This window comes from Bos javanicus, chromosome 14 (assembly GCF_032452875.1).
Source record: "Bos javanicus breed banteng chromosome 14, ARS-OSU_banteng_1.0, whole genome shotgun sequence".
Classification (NCBI taxonomy): Eukaryota; Metazoa; Chordata; class Mammalia; order Artiodactyla; family Bovidae; genus Bos; species Bos javanicus.
Window position 1 is genome coordinate 74,836,557 of NC_083881.1, and position 25,400 is coordinate 74,861,956.

At 39.4% G+C, this 25,400-nt stretch overlaps 1 protein-coding gene across 1 annotated transcript in view; it reads left to right on the forward strand.

The window, feature by feature from the left end:
- The window catches only part of MMP16 (matrix metallopeptidase 16), a 386,972-nt gene that overhangs the window by 335,427 nt on the left and 26,145 nt on the right, over positions 1–25,400 (forward strand). Inside the window, exon 7 of the mRNA XM_061439431.1 lies at positions 8,565–8,703. Coding sequence (XP_061295415.1) covers positions 8,565–8,703 — 139 coding nt within the window. The remainder of the gene's footprint in view (positions 1–8,564; positions 8,704–25,400) is intronic.

Below are 25,400 nucleotides of genomic sequence, written 5' to 3' on the forward strand. Positions count from 1 at the left end.
CATCAGGGTCTTTTCCAGTGAGTCAGTTCTTCTCATCAGGTGGCCAGAGTATGCTTTCTACACTTTCACAAACTGTCCAATCTTATCTATCAATTGTATTTAATCATCTGTCATCAGATGACTTCTTGCTTAGAATAATTTTTAAAAACCATTCAACGGCATCAGTAGTTGTCCAAGCCTCCATTATTTAACTGAAAAATTATGAAACTTATTAACTTATATTTGTTTTGGAGAAGATTCTCCTTTTTATCCATTTTTAAATTTTTTCTTTAACAGTAAGCAAATATTGTTACTCATATTAGTTTCAGTTGGTAGATGTGAAACTAATAGCAAATTATTATTGTGAACCAATAGCAAAAGTGATAATTTGCTATGGGTGTGCTAATGATTGTGGTAATCCGACTTCCCTCGGGACCGGTTTAGAACATCACTGTTTTATTGGACATCAGGTTGTCTGTTGAGGATTCTGAGTTTAAGGAAGGGCAGTTACCTTTCGAACTCCCTATTTAAGTAAATAAACCATCAGTAACAGCAGTAACAAAACAATAGCAACAGAAGGAATGTTTTCAAGACCATATTAGCATAAAGCAATTAGGTGTTGGTAATGAGGATTAGTCCCCCCTGTTATGGCAACAACTGCTCCTGAACTCTGAAACAAACTCCCTTAGGAATCTTTCAGGGTTTTTTGCTTCCTAGTTTCTTGGGAATTCTCCACTCCATCTACCTTTATCTCTTAGGAACAAACCTTTAATTCAACATAGGCATTTAACACCTAATTTGTTGATAAATAACTGTGTATCCCTTTGAAAGAAAAGAAAAAAAAAAAATTCCCTTCTAGCACATTTTTCTCCTGGGCATCTGGCCTGTTTTAATCCCTTTCCCCTTAAGCTTCTGCACTTGCTTAGAGCTTTCACATAGAGTCTATACATAACTCTTTATTTCTTCCCAGTATATATTTCTTATTGCTAATTGTCTGCTCTACATTTCACATTCTCTCAGCTCAATGAAGATCCTGCTTTTAGTATACTTAGTACTGGCGGCGGGGGGAGGGGTGGGAGGGGGCGGAATATGACCGATTGAAGAGGAAGTCATAAAAATAATACTCCGTAGCTCTAGCTCAACTCTTGATTCTTGTTATGTCACTTCATGAAATATCCCTTACTCATGAAATAGTTTTCCCATGGCATGGCACTTTGGCCAATACTATACTACAAGATGAAAAACAGAAGGGTCACCCACAGGGCAGGATGGAGCCCTTGGGGAATAGAGGCATAGTTTAGAGTGAATATCCCTGGAGGCAGTGAAGTCATAAATAAAGAAAGAAGGAAGTAAAGGAAGGAGAAAGGGAGGGAGAGAGAAAGCAAATGATAAAGATGCCCATTTAGAGCATATAGAAACAGGCTGGCAAATAGATAATTCCATACAGTGATCTATTTGCCATCTATTTACCACAAATAGATGGGGAAACAGTGGAAACAGAGACAGACTTTATTTTGGGGGGCTCCAAAATCACTAAAGATGGTGACTGCAGCCATGAAATTAAAGGACGCTTGTTCCTTGGAAGAAAAGCTATGACCAACATAGACAGCATATTAAAACGCAGAGACATTACTTTGCTGACAAAGGTCCGTTTAGTCAAAGCCATGGTTTTTCCAGTAGTCATGTATGGATGTGAGAGTTGGACTTTAAAAAAGGCTGAGTGCTGAAGAATTGATGCTTTTGAACTGTGGTGTTAGAGAAGACTCTTGAGAGTCCCTTGGATTGCAAGGAGATCCAACCAGTCCATCCTAAAGGAAATCAGTCCTGGGTGTTCATTGGAAGGACTGATGTTGAAGCTGAAACTCCGATACTTTGGCCACCTGATGCGAAGAGCTGACTCATATGAAAAGACCCTGATGCTGGGAGGGATTGGGGGCAGGAGGAGAAGGGGACAACAGAGGATGAGATGGTTGGATGGCATCACTGACTCAATGGACATGAGTCTGAGTAAGCTCTGGGAGTTGGTGATAGACAGGGAGACCTGGCGTGCTGTGGTCCGTGGGGTCGCAAAAAGTCAGACGTGACTGAGCGACTGAACTGAACAACTGAACTGAGTACAGTGATCTAAGTACTCTGGTAGATATGGGTACTATACGGGCCTATGGCAAAATTTCTGTGGGGGCAGTTTAGTTAAATGCTGACAGATGAAGACCGTCCCCCAGGCCAAGGAGAAGGTTTGGGTTCACGTCTCTCTCACTGCTTTTCTCTCTCTTGGAGCACTTACTTAACACAGTGCTGGGCTTTGTTCCAGAACCGAGAAGTGCTGTGTTTGAATACGATAGATGAGGTACAAGTTATGATGAGACACAGGTGAGCATATAAACAAGATAATTTCAGAGAACAATAAGTATTATGAAGAAAATAAAACATGATGGGTTGATAGAAAAAGACTGAAGAGACAATTTTAGATTGGCTGGTTAAAAAACTAAATTGAATACACTGCCCTCTCAATTACCTTGAGTAAAAAAAAAACACAAAAAACAGCCTGTACTTTATTCAGCAGGAACAGAGTTTTTATTGTAAACGAGACATCTTTCTTCAGGTCAGAAATAAAGGGACGGTAATTCTTGATAGGTGTGCTAATGGCCCAGCTGTTTTCTAGCTCATTATATTCACTAAATGGTAGTTCCCATTTTATAGCAGCAGCAATAATAGCATTTCACACAGCCTTTTGAAATTATTGTTTGTCTCTGTTCCCTTCTAGGATGAATGTACATTCTTAAAGAGTTCATATTTTTGGAACTCCAGAATTGCTAGTTCAGTGGGAGGAATAAAATCTTTTCTATTTTTTTTGACTCAGTTACATGATAATATGAATTAAAATTTAGATCACCTTGCCAGTATGCATGATCCTCAGATCCCAAAGGAGAGGGGGGAAGCAACATGTCGTAGTACTGTTTGGCACGTTTGAATCTACAGTTTGTGGCTCCTTTCCCTAAATGCAAATGATGAAGCATTTTTTAGTAAAGTCTCCTTTTCTTCATCATAATCATTGCAAAGTGGTTTCTGAACAAGAGTCGATGCAAAAAGAAACAGGAAAAAAAAAATATATCAGGACCTAAAAAGAAAACAGTGTCAACACACGTGTCTTTTCATGTGCTCCCCGCATTTTTGTGGTATAGAGTTTAACCACACTTAGTACAGCAGTACTCCATAACCAACATTCTTTGCCTATATAAGTGGAATAAAACCAAATAGTTATAGTAGTATATTATGTATGGATAATTATTATTTTTTCACTTTAAAAAATTAGTATTCTTTTGTTAATGGTGAACAACAGGGTATGTCCGAGTCCCATACGACATGGAAAGAAAAATCTATGCATAAGCTCAAAAATGTTTGTATTGGAAGTAAAATATTACTGTTTAAGTAGGGATTCCTTTGGTAATTTTTACGCATGATGCTTTTCCATAAGTTAACTTTATAAATATGCTGGCTGTGATTGTTTTCAGTGTATCCTACCTCCTTCCTCCCTTTTCTGTAAGAACTCTGGCCAACAGGAGGTCAGAGGCAAGATACAAGCAAGCAATCTAGGACTCTGGAGAGGCGATTCCTCGTTCTTTCCTTTGCATCCTAGGCCAAAACAAAATCTACATTGTTTGAAAGGTGAAAACATGTTTTCCCATCTGCTCATGGTTCAAAGTTCTTTATATATCATACCCGTGTAGAAAATGGAGTGTGCACTAATCATCTGTCCATACCTAGCACCTTTATGTTCTTTTATGGAGCTTTTGTCTTAGAACATTCACTTACTTTTACTTGTTGGCCAAGGCAAATGATGAAAAACAGGAGGAGAGTAAAAGCCAGTGTAGGGGGTGGAATGAAGGGTTTCAGTTTTAGATAAGGTGATCAGAGAAGGTTTCCTCTGAAAGGAAATTTGCACAGAGACCTAAATCTCATTTTAAATTTATTCTCTCTGCAAATTAGACACAAGCCCCCCACCTTTTTTTTTGAGATGGTAATCTATAGTGATCATGGTGTGCATTTACATCCTCTGTGACAGAAAGCTTGCTTAATTACTCTTACCATTGAATCCTGCTAAGCAGAGAAGTTGTGAACATATTGAGTAGAATCACAACTGGAAAATCTGCAATATATATGGCTCTCTGCCAAGGCTACTGTCAATGAAAAATAGTCATGAACTCACCTATGCTTCTGTATTACCTTGAAAAGATCTGCAGATTGGGTCTGCTTATCTTGAGGCAGAAATTTCATTTCTTCCTTCGTTAGTGGCATGTTGGGTTGTATTCTTACCTTCAGACTGCAACTTGTTTGTCCCAAAGAGGCATTGGCCTGTCTCAATTGTGGGGAGATGCTAGAAATGTGAAGTGCTTCTCTGAGAAAAGTTTGAGTATATTCCCAGGACATTTCATCCAATTTCTTCGGATTCGTCGGCTTAGAGAGCTTTTTGTTTTGTTTAATTGTTCCATAAATAATTATAGTCAGTTATTTCTTTGTTAGAATCCAGTAGTTTACAGCAATTTTATTTTAGGATATATATTACCATAATTTTAAAATGTTTTATATGGAGATTGGAAAGACTTCACCACTCAGTTAAAACCCCTGTTGCAGATAGACCAAAATGCTTTTGTTTTTGCTTTAAATTATCAGAATATCATGTGTCCACATAGTATTGACATTAAACTCTGGGCCTTACTGCCCATATGTATTTTATTAAGTCAATCTTTTCATGACATAATTTTTATCTTAAAATCACATAAATGTGCCTCCTGCATGTTGATCAAAACATTTATCAATTCAAGCTGCCTAATATTATGGAAATTATGAACAGAAAGTTAACAACATACCATTTCTGTCCTTTAGTGTGTCCATCTTGGCATGAAATGTTCCCTTGGTATCTCTAATTTTCTTGAAGAGATCTCTAGTAATATGCAGAGTTCAGTTCAGTCCAGTTCAGTTCAGTCGCTCAGTCCTGTCCGACTCTTTGCAACCCTGTGAATTGCAGCATGCCAGGCAATGGCACCCCACTCCAGTACTCTTGCCTGGAAAATCCCATGGATGGAGGAGCCTGGTAGGCTGCAGTCCATGGGGTCCGGAAGAGTCGGACATGACTGAGCGACTTGACTTTCACTTTTCACTTTCATGCATTGGAGAAGGAAATGGCAACCCACTCCAGTGTTCTTGCCTGGAGAATCCCAGGGACGGGGGAGCCTGGTTGGCTGCCGTCTATGGGGTCGCACAGAGTTGGACATGACTGAAGCGACTTAGCAGCACCAGCAGCAGCAGCAGGCCTCCCTGTCCATCACCAACTGGCATATTTCACCCAAACTCATGTCAATCGAGTTGGTGATGCCATCCAGCCATCTCATCCTCTGTCGTCCCCTTCTCCTCCTGCCCCCAATCCCTCCCAGCATCAGGGTCTTTTCCAAAGAGTCAACTCTTCGTATGAGGTGGCCAAAATACTGGAGTTTCAGCTTTAGCATCATTCCTTCCAAAGAAATCCCAGGGCTGATCTCCTTCAGAATGGACTGGTTGGATCTCCTTGCAGTCCAAGGGACTCTCAAGAGTCTTCTCCAACACCACAGTTCAAAAGCATCAATTCTTCGGCACTCAGTTTTCTTCACAGTCCAACTCTCACATCCATACATGACCACAGGAAAAACCATAGCCTTGACTAGATGGACCTTTGTTGGCAAAGTAATGTGTCTGCTTTTCAATATGCTATCTAGGTTGGTCATAACTTTCCTTCCAAGGAGTAAGCATCTTTTAATTTCATGGCTGCAGTCACCATCTGCAGTGATTTTGGAGCCCGAAAATATAAAGTCTGATACTGTTTCCACTGTTTCCCCATCTATTTCCCACAAGTGATGGGACCAGATGCCATGATCTTCGTTTTCTGAATGTTGAGCTTTAATCCAACTTTTTCACTCTCCTCTTACACTGACATCAGGATGCAGAGTACATCATGCTAAATGCTGGGCTAGATGAATCACAAGCTGGAATCAAGTTTCCTGGGAGAAATATCAACAACCTCAGATATGTAGATCATACTACTCTAATTACAGAAAGTGAAGTCAGGAGGTAAAGTGACTTTTGAGGAGGTTGAAAGAGGAGAGTGAAAAAGCTGGCTTGAAACTCAACATTAAAGAACTAAGATCATGGCATCCCATCTCATCGCTTCATGGCAAATAGAAGGGGAGAAAGTGGAGGCAGTGACAGACTTTATTTTCTTGGGCTCCAAAATCACTGTGATGGTGACTGCATCCATGAAGTTAAGGGATGCTTGCTCCTTAGAAGGAAAGCTGTGATAATCCTAGACAGCATATTAAAAAGTGGAGACATCACTTTGCCAACAAAAGTCCGTCTAGTCAAAGCTATGGTTTTTCCAGTAGTCATGTATGGATGTGAGAGTTGCACTATAAAGAAAGCTGAGCACTGAAGAATTGATACTTTTGAACCATGGTGTTGGAGAAGACTCTTGAGAGTCCCTTGGACTGCAAGGAGATCCACCCAGTCCATCCTAAAGGAAATCAGTCCTGAATACTCATTGGAAAGACTGATGCTGAAGCTGAAACTCCAATACTTTGGCTACCTGATGTGAAGAGCTGACTCATTGGAAAAGACACTGATGCTGGGAAAGATTGAAAGCGGGAGGAGAAGGGGACAGCAGAGTATGAGATGACTGGATGGCGTCACTGACTGAGTGGACATGAGTTTGAATAAACTCTGGAAGTTGGTGATGGTCAGGAAGGCCTGGTGTGCTATAGTCCATGTGGTCTCAAAGAATCGGACACGACCGAGTGACTGAGCTGATTCCAGTAGTCAAGTATGTATTATGAGACTTTATCCTTAAAGAAGGTTGATGACTGAAGAATTGATGCTTTGAAATTGTGGTGCTGGAGAAGACTCTTGAGAGTCCTTTGAACTTCAAGGAGATCAAACCAGTCAATCCTAAAGGAAATCAAACCTGAATATGCATTGGCAAGATTGATGGTGAAGCTGATACTTTGGCCATCTGATGCGAAGAGCCGACACATTGGAAAAGACCTTCATGCTAGGGACCATTGAAGACAAAAGGCGAAGGAGGTGGCTGAGGATAAGATGGTTAGATAGTATCACCAACTCAGTGAACATGAAATTGAGCATATTCTGGGAGTTGCTGCTGCTGCTGCTGCTGCTAAGTCGCTTCAGTCGTGTCCGACTCTGTGCAACCCCAGAGACAGCAGCCCAGCAGGCTCCCCCGTCCCTGGGATTCTCCAGGCAAGAACACTGCAGTGGGTTGCCATTTCCTTCTCCAATGCATGAAAGTGAAAAGTGAAAGTCAAGTCACTCAGTCGTGTCCGACTCTTAGCGACCCCGTGGACTTCAGCCCACCAGGCTCCTCTGTCCATGGGATTTTCCAGGCAAGAGTACTGGAGTGGGGTGCCATTGCCTTCTCCGATTCTGAGAGTTAGTGGAGGCCAAAAGAGTCTGACATGCTGCAGTCTATGAGGTCACAAAAAGTAATGCATGACTTAGCAACTTAACAACAACCACATAATTTCCAATGAAACCTTGCTTGAAATATAATGAAATATTTAATTTTAATTTATTGCACACTAATTTTTAAAATATACCTGTTTTTATAATATTAAACCACTTTGGATAGTCTATAAATTATTCCAAAATTTTCAATAGAAAACAATTTAATGTCATCAGATATAACTTTTGGGGGAATAATTTTTGCCCTTAGTCAGAATTTATGGTGAAAAATATATTGTGTTTTGTCTGAAAAGTAAAACATATTCATAAATATCTGCTTCAGGGCAAGGCAGATGCATAATTTGCTGGTGATAATAGTAAACACATTTAATATAAAATGACCTGTGGTATGACTGAGTGAAGTATAGGTTATTATGACAGCAAATAGAAGTAATTGACCTATTCTTTAATCCACTCTAATGATCTTCCTTCAAGATTCCTTTGTTCAGTATAATTTATACTGTAAAAAATTATACAGTGATAATTTATATAGTGTGTGTATATATATATATGTATATATATAATGACAGTATAATTTATTGTCCAAAACATGATACATTTGAAGGTGAAAGAGGACTCTGTTTATAATTACATGAGACAGTCGTATAACATGGGCCTTCGAGGAGGTCTGGCCTCCCTATTTTATCCCAGCACTTTAGGTGTAGAGACCTTGCATGTGTCTGTAAATACAAAGGTGCATATGTGTTGCTATGCTGCTTTTATATTTTGGAAAGCTCACTTAACCCACAAATCTGGCAGGGTCTTGTCTGTGCTACCTCTGTTTTTCATCTAGAGATGATGTAAACTACTAAGATTAAGTATCTGTACGTTATCTTCTTAAACACAATGTGTAGATTAGACACTGGGTAGTTTACTCCAAGAATCTTTGTGATCATTGTCGGCAAGTTGTTCAACTGATTATTTGTTTTGATGCAGGACAGTGATAACAGCGCTAGCACTACCTGTAAAAGCGTTAAACCATTGTCCAGGGAAGTTCCTGGAGGCCTCGCTTTTGTTGAGAGTTGCTTCTGTTTGCTCTGCAGGACCAGTGGTTTTGGCGAGTGAGAAACCATAGGGTGATGGACGGATACCCCATGCAGATCACTTACTTCTGGCGGGGCTTGCCTCCTAGTATTGATGCAGTTTATGAAAACAGTGATGGAAATTTTGTCTTCTTTAAAGGTAAGGAATGTTCCCCATGTCTTGCTCTGTTATATCCTGGTCTCACTGCCCAGGACCTTGTTGTACACATAGGGATGAATAAATAAAACCTATTGTGTGAGTTTAGGTAGCTAATTCATTCTATAAAATGAACCACATATGTTAGCTGCAAATATAAATTAAGCAAGATCAAAGATAATTTTTAATTCTCTAATTTATGTTTTCTCAAACAATATCCCCATTTGTAAGTCAAATTTAAGAGGCACTGTGATCACTTAGAATTTTTAGATTTGGCCTAAAGGCACCAGAGAAATAAATATACAGATTAATAAATTAATTATATAAAAGTAATTTTTCTAAGTTATTTGGTTTTTTTTAAAGAGTATTTGGGATTGCTTGCTGTTTTTACACAATGAAATTCATTTCACTTATTTTCATATATAATCTCTTCAATGTAATTTAGTCAACTTAATCTCTTTACATGATTTAGTCAATTTCTGTTAAATAGTTTTCAATAAACTAAGAAATTACTCATAAAGATAAGAAAAACGTATGAATAGAAAAAAGTCACCCAATCATTTTACCCAATAAAATCTGTTGTTTGTTATTTATCTGAGTGACAAATTTCAATTGCACAAATACTAATGTCTAGCATGCAAAAGTGAGATTATTTGAATTAAATTAAACTGAACTTAAGTCAAGTGACTGGTCCTCCCATCTTCTAAAGTTGTTCTGTGCTTAGTTGCTCAGTCATGTCTGACTCTTTGTGACCCCATGGACTGTAGCCCACCAGGCTCCTCTATCCGTGGGGATTTTCCAGACAAGAATACTGGAGTGGGTTACCATGCCCTCCTCCAGGGAATCTTCCCAACCCAGGGATTGAACCCAGGTCTCCCGCATTGTGGGCGGATTCTTTTGCTAATATTCAAAACAGTAACTCTTAAGTCTTTTGGGGGCAGGGAGCCCAGGGAAAAGAGACTGACTAAGTTGAAGGATTAAAAGAACTGTGAAGAGAACAAATTTGAGTTGACTTGAGGAAAAGTCGAATGCAGAATGAATGTGACTGAATGGATTACTTAAGAGTCTAAAGGACTGAGAATAAGCTTAAATAAGGATTGAGACTGTGGGAAAAGAAAAAGGAATCTTAAGCAAATAAAGCAATTATTCTCAGGACCAAACTAGAAGAATTTGTAGCGGTGATGAGACTAATGAAAATACAGGACTTGCGAGATACTTGTCACATTTTAAGTGAAGTCCAAACCACCCATATAAAATCAAGGTGTATACTCAGAATTTATTTTGTCTTTACAAATTATAACCTGAGAAAGAGGGGGTAATGTACATTAATTATAAGAATACCGTGGTCCTGAAGTCATTTTGCTAATTTTGAGCACTTACTAGCTGTATAAATTATACAGCTACTCAAGTCCATGTGCCTCAGTTTCTCCACCTGGAAAATGGTGGTACTACTGTTCCCCATGTCAGGATTGAAGACTAAATTAAGAGTACATGGGAAGTGCTTGGTACAAGTAAGCCCTCAATAAGTGCCAGCTGTTGCTGCTGGTGGTACGATTACTATTAATATTATTGCCCTCCTGCTCTCTGTAATAAGTATATAAAGGAAGTAGACATGTACTGTATCATTGCAGACAAAGAAAAGATACATCTGAAGGGTCTGGATCTTAGAGCCATGATATTTGGAAAAAAATTATCCTCCCCTGCATTCTTCTGTGTGTGGTAGCAGCAAAAAAAAAAAAAAAAAAAGAGGGAAGAAGAAGCCCTGGGTAGCCTACAGCTGGAGGGCTGTCCCAGGGGGTCCCCTCTCATCCCAGGATCAATAGTGTTCTCTTACAAAACTGCCTGAGGAGAAACTGCCACAGTCCTAAATCAGTGTTCCTTCAGTTCTTTATTGCCGCAGGGCCTTCTCACTTTTTATCCGTGTTGCCTCTCCTCACTCCCTCACTCTGGAATGGCTAGCTCCTTTTCATCTTTCAACAGCTGGCATAAAAGGGATCTCTTCAGAGTGCACTCCCTGTCCACTCCATTTAAAGCAGTGTCTTCCAGCTTGCACCAGCCCTTGCAAAATGTGAAATTACCTATAGCATTCAAATGTAAATTTCATGACAGATGGAATTGGTTTCTATTTTCTTACACACCACTGTGTTTTCAGTGCCCAGAGCAGTGTTGGGTGCATAGTAGGCGCTCAACACACATTTTAATAAAAGTGATACGGTAAACATTTCCTTGACTCAGTATGGCGTTTCTTCTGTCGAGATGCTGACAGAACTACTCTGTCTCGTGTCACATATATACTTCTGAATGTTTAGCTTGTCAGTGGTGCCTCTTGATACACTGTCATTATAAAGGAATGTCTAATCTTAAAACTTTGCCACTCCAAGGACCCTGCTATGATGCTTCCTTCTCACATTACCTTCAAATAAAGTTGTGGACACGCAGCTCCTTTATTCCAAATGCCATTGCTTATCCAGAGGGAGCCAGAAGCTCTGGTTGCTTCCAATAAGACTATTCCTTTTTCTGGTATCTATCTCATTATTGTCTCATTAAGAGTCCCAGAACTCTGGGCTTTGGGTGACACACCACCCCCTTTCTTATCTTTCTTGAAGCAATCACACAATCAAAATCCCTGTTCCAGCTTGCCACCATCTCTTAATGGCCTTTATCACCTGAAAGTGTAGGTAATCAGATCATCTCTTTCATCTCAAGACCATCATCGCCAACTTGCTCTAGGGACATTGAGACCACTTAATCTCCAGCGATCCAACTTCCCTCCCTGTTTAATTTTTTACATATTGTCTGGTAAACTATATGCTTCACTTGTTTATCGCTCATCTGTATCCTTCTCACTGGAATATCAGCTCATAAGGTCCAGATCTCTAGTTCATTATTTATTTATTTATTTCATTTTAATACTGTTGTTTCCAGTACCTCAAACCAGGAGTTGATAAACTTTTCTCGGTAATGACCAAATAGCAAATATTTCAGCCTTTGAAGCCTGTACTATCTCAATTACATATCCTTTTATTTTTCCAACCTTCAAAAATGTAAATACTCTTCTTAGATTGTGGGCTGTACAAAAACAGGAGCTTGTCCTAGTTGCTGGACTCTGTTATAATCAATGTCTGGAATGTAGTAAACACTAAACAAATAATTATTGAATGGATGAAGTATAAAACACAAGACCTAATCTGTGTTTGTATTCACAGCTCTATACAAGTTGGTCTCAGCCTCTACCAGTCATCCTGAATGACTGTTACTAATGTATTTAAGCATTATTCTTCTCCAAGTTGTTCTTTTCTTGGCCCTCTTTCTCTTTGTTTCTTTCTCCCTAATATGTACTATGTGCATGCGTGCTCAGTCGCTGACTCTTTGCAACCCTGTAGACTGTAGCCCACCAGAGTCCTCTGTCCATGGGATTTTTCAGGCAAGAATGCTGAAGTAAGTTACCATTTTCACCTCCAGGGGGGCTTCCTGATGCAAGGATCTAACCTGTACCTCCTGCCTTATGCAGTGGAAGTTGTCAATACACAATTATAAAAACATCTATAGATATAGTCAGTTTTATATTCATAGAATTTTATTGCTTTTTGATATGCAAAGATGTAGTATCAGTGTTGTCTTTGCTTCCAGCTAATATGTAACAACAGGGATCAGATTTGACCTTCCACCTAAAACCACTAAAAATTGGATAAAGTATATAAAACAATAATTTTCATGACATTGGATATCAAGAAAGGTAGTGAATCTTGAGAGTTAAAAACAAAGAGAAGTAAGCCCAGAAATTGCCCCAGCTTCCTGTCTTGAAAGAATTCTAGGCTATGGACCAACATGTAAGAATCCAGGTAGAGCTCAAAAGATTCTCTCCGTTGAGGAGACAGAGCTGAGAGTCTAGGACACCAAGGTGCCTACAGTTAACAAGACAAAGGATGCAGAGGAAAGAGCTGTACAGACTGGAGACGTGGAGTTTTGTAGCGGAAACTCCTAACGTATGAGAGAGAGAACTGGACTGTATATGTGTGTAAGCATGCGACTGAAGTCTAGAGAAAGAATCATGAAATGGATATAAAAGAAACAAAGCCTGGCACTTACATAGGGCTAACATAAGTACTTGTTGCCACCAGTCATGGGTTGTCTGTGCACACTGAACATAGTCTTGCCTCAGTAGTGGGGAATTTTATCCTAGAAGGAGCACTGTTTCATTCCTCCCTAACAAATCTTAAAACACCTGAAGTAATCACATTGTTTTGAAGTAACAGTCCTAAAACTAAGGTCAAGAATAATTGTAGGGATACAAAAATATCCATATAGTCAGGAAAAATTCACAGTGTCTGACTTTCCCCATAAGATCAGAAATAAGACAAATGTATCCACACTTTCCAACTGTATTCAATATTTTATGCATACATGCTCAGTCATGTCTGACTCTCTGTGACCCCATGGACTATAGCCCATCAGGTACCTCTGTCCATGGAATTTCCAGGCGAGAAAACTGAAATGGATTCGCATTTGCTACTCGAGGGGATCTTCCCGACCCAGGGATCAAACCCACATCTCCTGAATTTCCAGCATTGGCAGACAGATTCTTTACCAGTGTGCCACCTGGGAAGCCCCATTCAGCGTTGTACTGGATGTTATGTACTAGTTTAATAAACATGAAGTAAAACGGTATTCACAGACAATGTGATTGTCTGTGTAGAAAATTGGATGCCATCAGCCATTTATCTATAATTGGTCAGTGAGTTTAGCAAGATTGCAAGTTATAATACTATCACGCAAAAATTAATTATATTTATATATGTTTTCAAGACTGTGAAGAGTCTGAGATTTTATCCTAAGCTAACAAGTTAGCCTACCACACTTTCATGAATGTTGGTAGAAGATATGAAACTCCTGACTCAGAGAAAAAGAGAGGATCAAAAGAAGTAGCCATTTATATGAGTTCCCTGAGCCCCAGTTCTCAAGGGTGATGTGAAATTGACCCACTGAAATACTTGTAATCAGATATGTGAAGGAGAGGAACCACAAGCTTAGCAAACCTAAATGTTTTATAATAAGCTGTAAACGGCCCAAATTTTCCCCAGAGGGAGGCATTTTATTTATTTTACTGAAAAGTAAGCAAATTCTCCCTTTACTATGGAGGGAGATTCTTTCTTTATAACCCAAGATTGTTGATACACTAACATCTTTGAAAATAAAGTCCAAAAGAGAGACACTATCAGTGCCTCTGCTCATGAGAGGTGCTGAGAAGCAAGTGACCTACAGAGAATTGTCTTCCATCAGATACTAGCAAACAATAATCAATAATTGAAATTTTTTAAACATTATAAAGGCAAATTACAAAGGCATCAAAATACCAAATATTTAGGGATAAAGCCAAATAACATGTGGATCGCCTATACACTGAAAACTACAAAAAAAATGCTAAATGAAACTAAAGAATACAAATAAATGGACAAATGTGACTTATTCATAGGTTTGACAAGTTGAATCCTGCCAAATTTATTGGATTCCTAACGACTGGACTGCCAGGGTATTCCCTCAAGTCTTACTTTAAAGTGATATTAGTCAAAAGAGCATGACATTGGTGTAAAGATAGAAAATATATATATATAAGAGAATAAATTATATAAATATACAAATAATATATATATATATATATAAAATATAGAGAATCCAGAAATAAACTAAAAACATATATGAACAAATAATTTCTCACAATAGTACAAAGGAAATTTAGTGGGAAACATAATTTTTCAACAAATGATGGTGAAAGCATGGGATGTTCACATGCAAAAAAACAAGTAAATAAACTAATGGAACAACAGACTGGTTCCAAATAGGAAAAGGAGTATGTCAAGGCTGTATATTGTCACCCTGCTTATTTAGCTTATATGCAGAATACATCATGGGAAACACTGGGCTGGAAGAAGCACAAGCTGGAATCAAGATTGCCAGGACAAATATCAATAACCTCAGATATGCAGATGATACCACCCTTATGGCAGAAAGTGGAGAGGAACTAAAGAGCCTCTTGATGAAAGTGAAAGAGGAGAGTGAAAAAGTTGACTTAAAGCTGAACATTCAGAAAACTAAGATCAAGGCATCTGGTCCCATCACTTCATGGGCAATAGATGGGGAAACAGTGGAAACAGTGTCAGACTTTATTTTGGGGGGCTCCAAAATCACTGCCGGAGAAGGCAATGGCACCCCACTCCAGTACTCTTGCCTGGAAAACCCCATGGACGGAGGAGCCTGGTAGGCTGCAATGCATGGGGTCGCTAAGAGTCAGACATGACTGAGCAACTTCACTTTCACTTTTCACTTTCATGCATTGGAGAAGAAAATGGCAACTCACTCCAGTGTTCTTGCCTGGAGAATCCCAGGGACGAGGGAGCCTGGTGGGCTGCCATCTGTGGGGTCACACAGAGTCGGACACGACTGAAGTGACTTAGCAGCAAAATCACTGCAGATGGTGATTGCAGCCATGGAATTAAAAGACTCTTACTCCTTGGAAGGAAAGTTATGACCAACCTAGATAGCATATTGAAAAGCAGAGACATTACTTTGCCAACAAAGGTCCGTCTAGTCAAGGCTATGGTTTTTCCAGTGGTCATGTATGGATGTGAGAGTTGGACTGTGAAGAAAACTGAGCACCAAAGAACTGATGCTTTTGAACTGTGGTGTTGGAGAAGACTCTTGAGAGTCCCTTGGACTGCAAGGAGATCCAACCAGTCCATCCCGAAGGAAATTAGTCCTGGGTGTTCTTTGGAAGGAACGATGCTAAAGCTGAAACTCCAATACTTTCAACCTCATCGGAAGAGTTGACTCATTGGAAAAGACTCTGATGTGGCAGGGATTGGGGGCAGGAGGAGAAGGGGACAACAGAGGATGAGATGGCTGGATGGCATCACTGACTCAATGGACGTGAGTCTGAGTCAACTCCAGGAGTTGGTGATGGACAGGGAGGCCTGGCGTGCTGCGATTCATGGGGTCGCAAAGAGTCGGACACGACTGAGCGACTGAACTGAACTGAACTGAGTCCACGCCTTGTGCCATGTGTGAAAGTGATTCTAAGTGGTTCAAACCTGAATGTGAGACATATGACTGTAACACAACTAGGAAAAAAACGGGATTAAAATATACATGACTTTGACTTAAGCCAAAATTCCTTATATTTGATGCCAAAATCACAATTCATAAAAGAAAATGGTAAATTGGACAACATCAACATCTTTAAAATTTGCTCTTCAGTAACACCAAGAGTATAAAAAGACATGCCATCAGTGAGGAGACAATATTTGAAAATCACATATATTAGGAAAGATTTGTTTGTATCCAGCGTATGCAAGGAACTCTCAGAATTCAATAAAAAGAAAACAAGCAACTCAGAAGTGAGCAAAGGATTGGAAAAGAAACTTTAACAAGGATGATAAATGGATGCCAAGAAAGCACATGAAAAGATGCTAAGCAATACTAGTCGTTCAGTTCAGTTCAGTTCAGTAGCTCAGTCGTGTCCAACTCTCTGTGACCCCATGCATCACAGCACGCCAGGCCTCCCTGTCCATCATCAACTTGCATATTTCACCCAAACTCATGTCAATCGAGTTGGTGATGCCATCCAGCCATCTCACCCTCTGTCGTCCCCTTCTCCTCCTGACCCCAATCCCTCCCAGCATCAGAGTCTTTTCCAGTGAGTCAACTCCTCGCATAAGGTAGCCAAAGTCTTGGAGTTTCAGTTTTAGCATCAGTCCTTCCAAAGAACACCACGACTAATGTCCTTTAGGATGGACTGTTTGGATCTCCTTGCAGTCCAAGGGACTCTCAAGAGTCTTCTCCAACACCACAGTTCAAAAGCATCAATTCTTTGGTGCTCAGCTTTCTTCACAGTTCAACTCTCACATCCATACATGACCACTGGAAAAACCATAGCCTTGACTAGATGGCCTTTGTTGGCAAAGTATGGTCTCTGCTTTTTAATATGCTATTTAGGTTGGTCATAATTTCCCTTCCAAGGAGTAAGTGTCTTTTAATTTCATGGCTGCAGTCACCATCTGCAGTGATTTTGGAGCCCCCCAAAATAAAGTCTGACACTGTTTCCAATGTTTCCCCATCTATTTCCCATGAAGTGATGGGACCGGATGCCATGATCTTAGTTTTTTGAATGTTGAGCTTTAAGCCAACTTTTTCACTCTCCTCTTTCACTTTCATCAAGAGGCTCTTTAGTTCTTTTTCACTTTCTGCCATAAGGGTGGTGTCATGTGCATATCTGAGGTTATTGATATTTCTTCTGGCAATCTGATACCAGCTTGTGCTTCTTCCAGCCCAGCGTTTCTCATGACATACTCTTCTATAACTTAAATAAGCAGGGTGACAATATACAGCCTTGACGTACTGCTTTTCTATTTGGAACCAGTCTGTTGTTCCATGTCCAGTTCTAATTGTTGCTTCCTGACCTGCAGATAGGTTTCTCAAGAGGCAGGTCAGGTGGTCTGGCATTCCCATCTCTTTCAGAATTTTCCACAGTTTATTGTGATCCACACAGTCAAAGGCTTTGGCATAGTCAATAAATCAGAAATAGATGTTTTTCTGGAACCCTCTTGCTTTTTCCATGATCCAGTGGATGTTGGCAATTAGGAAATACAAATTAAAACCTCTATGAGATGCATATTTGTTACAATTACTAAATTTAAAAAGACTGACCAGGCCAAAGTAACCCTGCCAATTTGACAATTCTTTTAAAAGTTAAGCATATAGAATCCTTTGCAATCAGAAATTTTCCCAAGATAAATGAAAACATTTGTGCAAAAACATATACACAAATACTCCAAGCAGACATATTTGTGATAAAAACTGGAAACCATTTATTCTAAATAGGTTAATGGATAAACAAACTATGGTATATCTGTATAACAGAATACTTGTCAGCAATAAAAAAGGATGAAGTACTGATTCATACTATAAATGAATGAGATTCAAATAATTACGCTGAGTTTAAAAATTCTGACAAAAAATATACCTGTTGTACTATTACATTAACATAAAATTCTGGAAAGTGGAAAGTAATCTCTGGTGATAGTAAATACCTCAATGGGTGCCTGAGGAAAAATGAGATAGATTTGGGCAGTAACAAATAGAGAGGGGCATGAGAAAATATTTCAGGATGATGAATATTTTCATTATTTTGATTGTCTACATACATTGGATATGTTGACATATCCAATATATACATACATCGGATATACATATATTGAAACTTAAATTATTTGTTGCTAACATGCTGTTTATTGCTTGTTGTCTGAGTTTATGTTGGGATAGTTTCAGCAAATATTTCATTAATTTAAAAATATTGGTGACCATGGGTGGTAAAATTTTGTTCCTTCATTGTCCCATAGCATATTAATTATGAGCATCCAAATTTGCTTTTATGATTCAGTCACTTACTTAAACCTGGTGCTAATCAGGCAGTCTGTCCCTGATGGCACAGATGCCTTATTCCTCAGCAGCCTCTCTTCTTGGTTAAAGTTCTTGTGCTACTGAGAACAGTGACATGAGAAATTAACTAAATATTAATGTAGAATTAATTAATTTACTACATATATCATATTCAAGACTTTATATAATACCAATTTAATTTCAGTGTTACAGTTTACAATGATTATAATGTATTTTCCAATAAGTGTTTCTATTAGAACTGACTTTGTAAAATATATTGATGCCAACATTATGAATAACTTCATCTTTGCTATTTTATATTATTATTTATGTTCTATTTTTCTCTCTATTCTAATTTCTTTAGTCTTATTTTTTTCTATTTATATTTTACCATTTTATCGCATTTTTGCATAATGAAGCAAGGTATAAGTATGTATATAAATACTAATATTTTAAGGAATTTTCTTGTCAACCTCACATATGTAGCTGTAGTTTTTCCTTAGAAACCACTTCTTAATATCTCCCTTCACTGGTCAGCATGCTGCTCAGTGTAGCTGCATATTGTGTAAGGCTAGGAAAGGGCGCTTTTCATTCCAGTCCCAAAGAAGAGCAATGCCAAAGAATGTTCAAGCTACCATACAATTGTGCTCATTTCCCATGCTACTAAGGTTATGCTCAAAATCCTTCAAGCTAGGTTTCAGCAGTTAGTGATCCAACAACTTCCAGTACAGCTGGGTTTAGAAAAGGCAGAGGAACCAAAGATCAAATTGGCAACATTTGATGGATCATAGAGAAAACAAGGAGATTCTACCTGGATCATAGACAAAGCAAGGGAATTCCAGGAAAACATCTACTTCTGTTGCATTGACTACACTAAAGCATTTAACAGTGTGAATCAAAACAAACTGTGGAAAATTCTTAAAAAGATGGGAATACCAGACCACCTTAACTGTCTTCTGAGCAACCTGTGTTCAGGTCAAGAAGCAGCAGTTAGAACCAGACATGGAACAATGGACTGGTTCCAAATTGGGAAAGGAGTACAGTCAAGGCTGTTTATTGTCACCCTGCTTATTTGACTTACATGCAGAATATATCATGCAAAATGAGAGGCTGGATGAATCACAAGCTGGAATCAAGTTTTCTTGAGGCACAAAACCAGAAATATAGACCAATGGAACACGATAGAAAGCCTAGAGATAAACCCATGCACCTATGGGTACCTTATTTTTGACAAAGGAGGCAAGAATATACAATGGGGCAAAGACAGCCTCTTCAATAAATAGTGGTGGGAAAACTGGACAGCTACATGTAAAAGAATGAAATTAGAACACTTCCTAATACCATCAGTTCAGTTCAGTTCAGTCGCTCAGTCGTGTTTGACTCTTTGTGACCCCATGAATCGCAGCACGCCAGGCCTGCCTGTCCATCACCAACTCCTGGAGTTCACTCAAACTCACGTCCATTGAGTTGGTGATGCCATCCAGCCATCTCATCCTCTGTCGTCCCCTTCTCCTCCTGCCCCCAATCCCTCCCAGCATCAGAGTCTTTTCCAATGAGTCAACTCTTCCCATGAGGTGGCCAAAGTACTGGAGTTTCAGCTTTAGCATCATACCTTCCAAAGAACACCCAGAGCTGATCCCCTTTAGAATGGACTGGCTGGATCTCCTTGCAGTCCAAGGGACTCTCAAGAGTCTTCTCCAACACCACAGTTCAAAAGCATCAATTCTTCAGTGCTCGGCTTTCTTCACAGTCCAACTCTAACATCCATACATGACCACAGGAAAAACCATAGCCTTGACTAGACGGACCTTTTTTGGCAAAGTAATGTCTCTGCTTTTCAATATGCTATCTAGGTTGGTCATAACTTTCCTTCCAAGGAGTAAGCGTCTTTTAATTTCATGGCTGCAATCACCATCTGCAGTGATTTTGGAGCCCCCCAAAATAAAGTCTGACACTATTTCCAATGTTTCCCCATCTATTTCCCATGAAGTGATGGGATCAGATGCCATGATCTTAGTTTTCTGAATGTTGAGCTTTAAGCCAACTTTTTCACTCTCCTCTTTCACTTTCATCAAGAGCCTCTTTAGTTCCTCTTCACTTTCTGCCGGCAATGTTGATTCCAGCTTGTGCTTCTTCCAGCCCAACATTTCTCATGACGTACTCTGCATATAAGTTAAATAAGCAGAGTGACAATATGCAGCCTTGACGAACTCCTTTTCCTATTTGGAACCAGTCTGTTGTTCCATGTCCAGTTCTAATTGTTGCTTCCTGACCTGCATGTAGGTTTCTCAAGAGGCAGATCAGGTGGACACAAAGATAAACTTACAGTGGATTAAAGACCTAAACGTAAGAGCAGAAACTATAAAACTCTTAGAGGAAAACATAGGCAGAACACTGTATGGTATAAATCACAGCAAGATTCTCTATGACCCACCTTCCAGAGTAATGGAAATAAAACCAAACCTAAACAAGTGAGAACTAATTAAACTTAAAAGCTTTCTCACAGCAAAGGAAATTACAAGCAAGGTGAAAGACAACCCTCAGAATGAGGGGAAATTTTAGCAAATGAAACAACTAACGAAGGGTTAATTTCCAAACTATATAAGCAATTTATACAACAGGATAACAGGAAAACACACACACACACACACACACACACACACACACACATCAAAAAGTGAGCAAAGACCTAAGCAGACATTTCTCCAAAAGAGATGTACAGATGGCTTAGAAACACATGAAAAGATGCTCAATGTAACTCGTTATTAGAAAAATGCAAATTACAGCTACAGTGAAATGTCTCATACTGGGCACAATGGCGATCATCAAAAAATTTACAAATAATAAATGCTGGAGAGGGTGTGGAGGAAAGGGAATGTAAATTGATACAGCCACTATGGAAGACAGTATGCTACTGCTGCTAAGTTTCTTGAGTCGTGTCCGACTCTGTGCAACCCCATAGACAGCAGCCTACCTGGCTCCCCCATCCCTGGGATTTTCCAGGCAAGAACAATGGAGTGGGTTGCCAGTTCCTTCTCCAATGGAAGGCACTATAGGGATTCCTTAGAAAACTAGGAATAAAAATACCATATGACATATCAATCCCACTCCTAAGCATAAAACTCTGAGGAAATCAAAATTGAAAAAGACACATGTACCCCAACGTTCATAGCAATACTGTTTACAATAGCTAGGACATGGAAGCAGCCTAGATGTCTTATTGACACATGAATGGATAAAGTTGTGGCACATACATAAAATGGAATATTACTCAGCCATATAAAGGAACATATGTGATTCAGTTGTAATGAGGTGGATCAATCTAGAGCCTATTATGCAGAGTGAAGTGAGTCAGAGATAAATACTGTATATTAATGCATATATATGGAATCTAGAAAGATGGTCTGATGAACCTATTGCAGAGCATCAATGAAGACACAACATAGAGAACAGATTTATGGACATGGACTTGGGGGAGGAAGGAGAGGGTGGTACGAATGGAGAGAATAGCATGGAGACATATACACTACCAAGTGTAAAATGGATGTGTAAATTGGCTAATGGGAATTTGCTGTGAGCCTAAGGGGACTCAAACCAGGGCTCTGTAACAAGCTAGAAGGGTGGTTAGGGGTGGGAGGGAGGTTCAAGAGGCAGGGGACACATGTGTGCCTATGGCTGACTCATGTTGTAGCAGAAGCCAGCACAATGTTGTGTAGCAATTATCCTTCAAATAAAAATAAATAAATTAAAAAAACACACAGATTACTGGGAGAAATATCAACCACCTTAGATGTGCAGATGATACCTATTGGCAGAAAATGAAGAAGAACTAAAGAGCCTCTTGATGAGGGTGAAAGAGGACAGTCAAAAAGCTGGCTTGAAACAGAAAAAAACCTTAAAATCATTAAAAAAACTTAGATCATGGGGTCCAGTCCTATCACTTCCTGGCAAATAGAGGGGGAGAAGTGGAAGCAGTAACAGATTCTGTATTTTTGGGCTCCAAGATCACAGTGGATGGTGACTGCAGCCATGAAATTAAAAGACTCTTGCTCCTTGAAAAGAAAGCTATGGCAAACCTAGACAATGTATTAAAAATCAGGGACATCACTTTGCTGACAAAGGTCCATATAGTCAAAGCTATAGTTTTTCCAGTATCATGTACAGATGTGAGAGTTGGACCATTAGGAGGACTGAGCACTGAAGAATTGATCTTCTGAATTGTGTGCTGAAGAAGATTCTTGAAAGTCCGTTGGACTACAAGGAGATCAAACCAGTCAAGAGAAATGAACCCTGAATATTCATTGGAAGGGCTGATGCCGAAGCTGAAGCTCCAATAGTTTGGCTACCTGATGCAAAGAACTGACTCATTGGAAAAGACCCTGGTGCTGGGAAAGATTGAGGGCAGGAGGAGAAGGGAACGACAGAGGATGAGACGGTTGGATGGCATCACCTACTCTATGGATGTGACTTTGAGCAAGCTCTGGGAATTAGTGAAGGACAGGGGAGGCTGGCTGGTTGCAGTCTGTGGGGTTGCAGTCTGTGGGGTTGCAGAGTCAGACATGACTAAGTCACTGAACAACAATAACAAAGATAAGTATATAAATTACAGGCCCTTCTGCTCAATGCTAGCCAGTCTCATGATTTGATACATGTGACTGTCACACGGTATTCCCGGCACTATTTAGATCAGTTCGTTCAGTTCAGTTGCTCAGTTGTGTCCGACTCTTTGCGACCCCATGAACCGCAGCACGCCACGCCTCCCTGTCCATCACCAACTCCCGGAATTTACTCAAACTCATATCCATTGAGTCAGTGATGCCATCCAGCCATCTAATCCTCTGTCATCCCCTTCTCCTCCCGCCTTCAATCTTTCCCAGCATCAGGGTCTTTTCAAATGAGTCAGCTCTTCGCATCAGGTGGCCAGAGTATAGGAGTTTCAGCTTCAACATAACTCCTTCCAGTGAACATCCAGGACTGATCTCCTTTAGGATGGATTGGTTGGATCTCCTTGCAGTCCAAGGGACTCTCAAGAGTCTTCTCCAACACCACAGTTCAAAAGCATCAATTCTTCAGCACTCAGCCTTCTTCACAGTCCAACTCTCACATCCATACATGACCACAGGAAAAACCATAGCCTTGACTAGACAGACCTTTGTTGGCAAAGTAATGTCTCTGCTTTTTAATATGCTGTCTAGTTGGTCATAACTTTCCTGCCAAGGAGTAAGCATCTTTTAATTTCACGGCTGTAGTTACCATCTGCAGTGATTCTGGAGCTCCCCAAAATAAAGTCAACCACTATTTCCACTGTTTCCCCATCTATTTGCCATGAAGTGATGGGACTGGATGCCATGATCTTAGTTTTCTGAATGTTGAGCTTTAAGCCAACTTTTTTCTAAAATAGTGATGTCTAAACAGAACCCCTTATCCCTTGAATTGACAGTTGTTAAACTGAATCATTCTCTTTTATGCATCTTCAAAAATTGGTTTATTTCATGAGAAAGCCCTAGAAATAGAAAATGTATCACATGTCAGTGAAGTAATATGCTTTGTTCCAGCAACTTAACTTACTACACACTTTGTGCTAGTCAGCTATCCAAATATCACTAATATCCAGTAATAATGTTTTGTAAGGATGATCAAGCCATGTATTTATGTTCTCGATTATTAGTCATGTTCAGACTGAATGGTTATGAATTGATAATATCAAAAATCTATGTTAGAAACTGAACTGGTGCAATGTCCTTCGAGAGTCAGACATAAATTTAAAAAACACCTTTGGTGTTGTCCAAATCAGTAGTAATAAAAATTAAGTAGTTCAATAGTTGTCTGAAAAGTTGTCTCATTGTTATCAATCAATAACCTTTAAGCAGAACTTATCCTTTTTGACAATTTCATTTCAAAAGGCAAAAATCACGTATAAATAGGAACTAGACTATCTGAGGTAGAAAAGAGGAAGGGAATAAAATTTGGGAATAAGAAAGACATACAAAAGACGTGTATCAAAAGTGAAGTGAAGTGAAGTGAAAGTCGTTCAGCCGTGTCCGACTCTTTGCAACCCCATGGACTATACAGTCCATGGAATTCTCCAGGCCAGAATACTGGAGAGGATAGCCTTTTCCTTCTCCAGGGGATCTTCCCAACCCAGGGGTTGAACCCAGGTCTCCCGCATTGCAGATGGATTCTTTACAGCTGAGCCACAGGGGAAGCCCATGTCAAAAGCAAAGAGTTGTCTAAAATATGTGATACTGGAAGGTGACAAAAAAGAATGCTGTTTGCTTAAGAAATGGTTTATGTGACTTGCATTATTACTTTACTTCAGAAGCTCACCAACCGCAATGTCTTTATGCTTCTTTCACTCTTGAAAGGTTTAGGAAGTGCTGATGAAGTTCATTTAGGGTAGAAATGTGCTGCTTCTTACATGGTGAAATGCATAATCTAAGAGATCTTTTAATAAATAGGTGAATATAAAGATTACTTATTTCTCTATAGGAAATAATGGAAAATTGATACTTAAAAAATTACACTAGATAGAAAACTTTACATTCAGTGGCTTTGGTGTACACAATAATAGATTTATAACAAGTAAACTGTGCTATTTTTTAAATTAAAATATTCAGAGAAATTTAATATTAACATTTATATTTTATATTGATATGAAGCAAAGGGCTACATGTTTAATATTTGAAAATCTCCTGTGATATATTCCCTCTACTAATTTATAATTCTTCAAAAAGTCTGTGGTATGCTTTTCTTTTTTTTTCATTAATTTATTTTAATTGGAGGATAATTGCTTTTCAATATTGTGGTGGTTTTCCCCATACATTGACATGAATCAGCCACAGGTACACATGTGTCCCCTCCATCCTGAACCCCCCAGCCACCTCCCTCACACCCCATCCCTCTGGGTTGTCCCAGAGCACCAACTTCGGGTGCCTTGCTTCCTGCATGGAACTTGTACTGGCCATCTGTTCTGCATATGGTAATGTACATGTTTCAATGTGAATCTCTCAAATCACGCCACCCTCGCCTTCTCCCAGAGTCCAAAAGTCTGTCCTTCACATCTGTGTCTCCTTTGCCGCCCTGCATGTAGGACCACCGTATATGGTATGTTTTTCTTACGGCTGTTTTCATTTTTACTTCCAACTGCAATATTTTTCATCTACAGTGCTTGTGTGTCTAAATGTTCCTCATTTTCAAACACGTCTGTCACATCCTTTTCTTTATTGTGTTTGAGTCTGAGTCCCCTGGGAAGCCAACACTAAGATAAA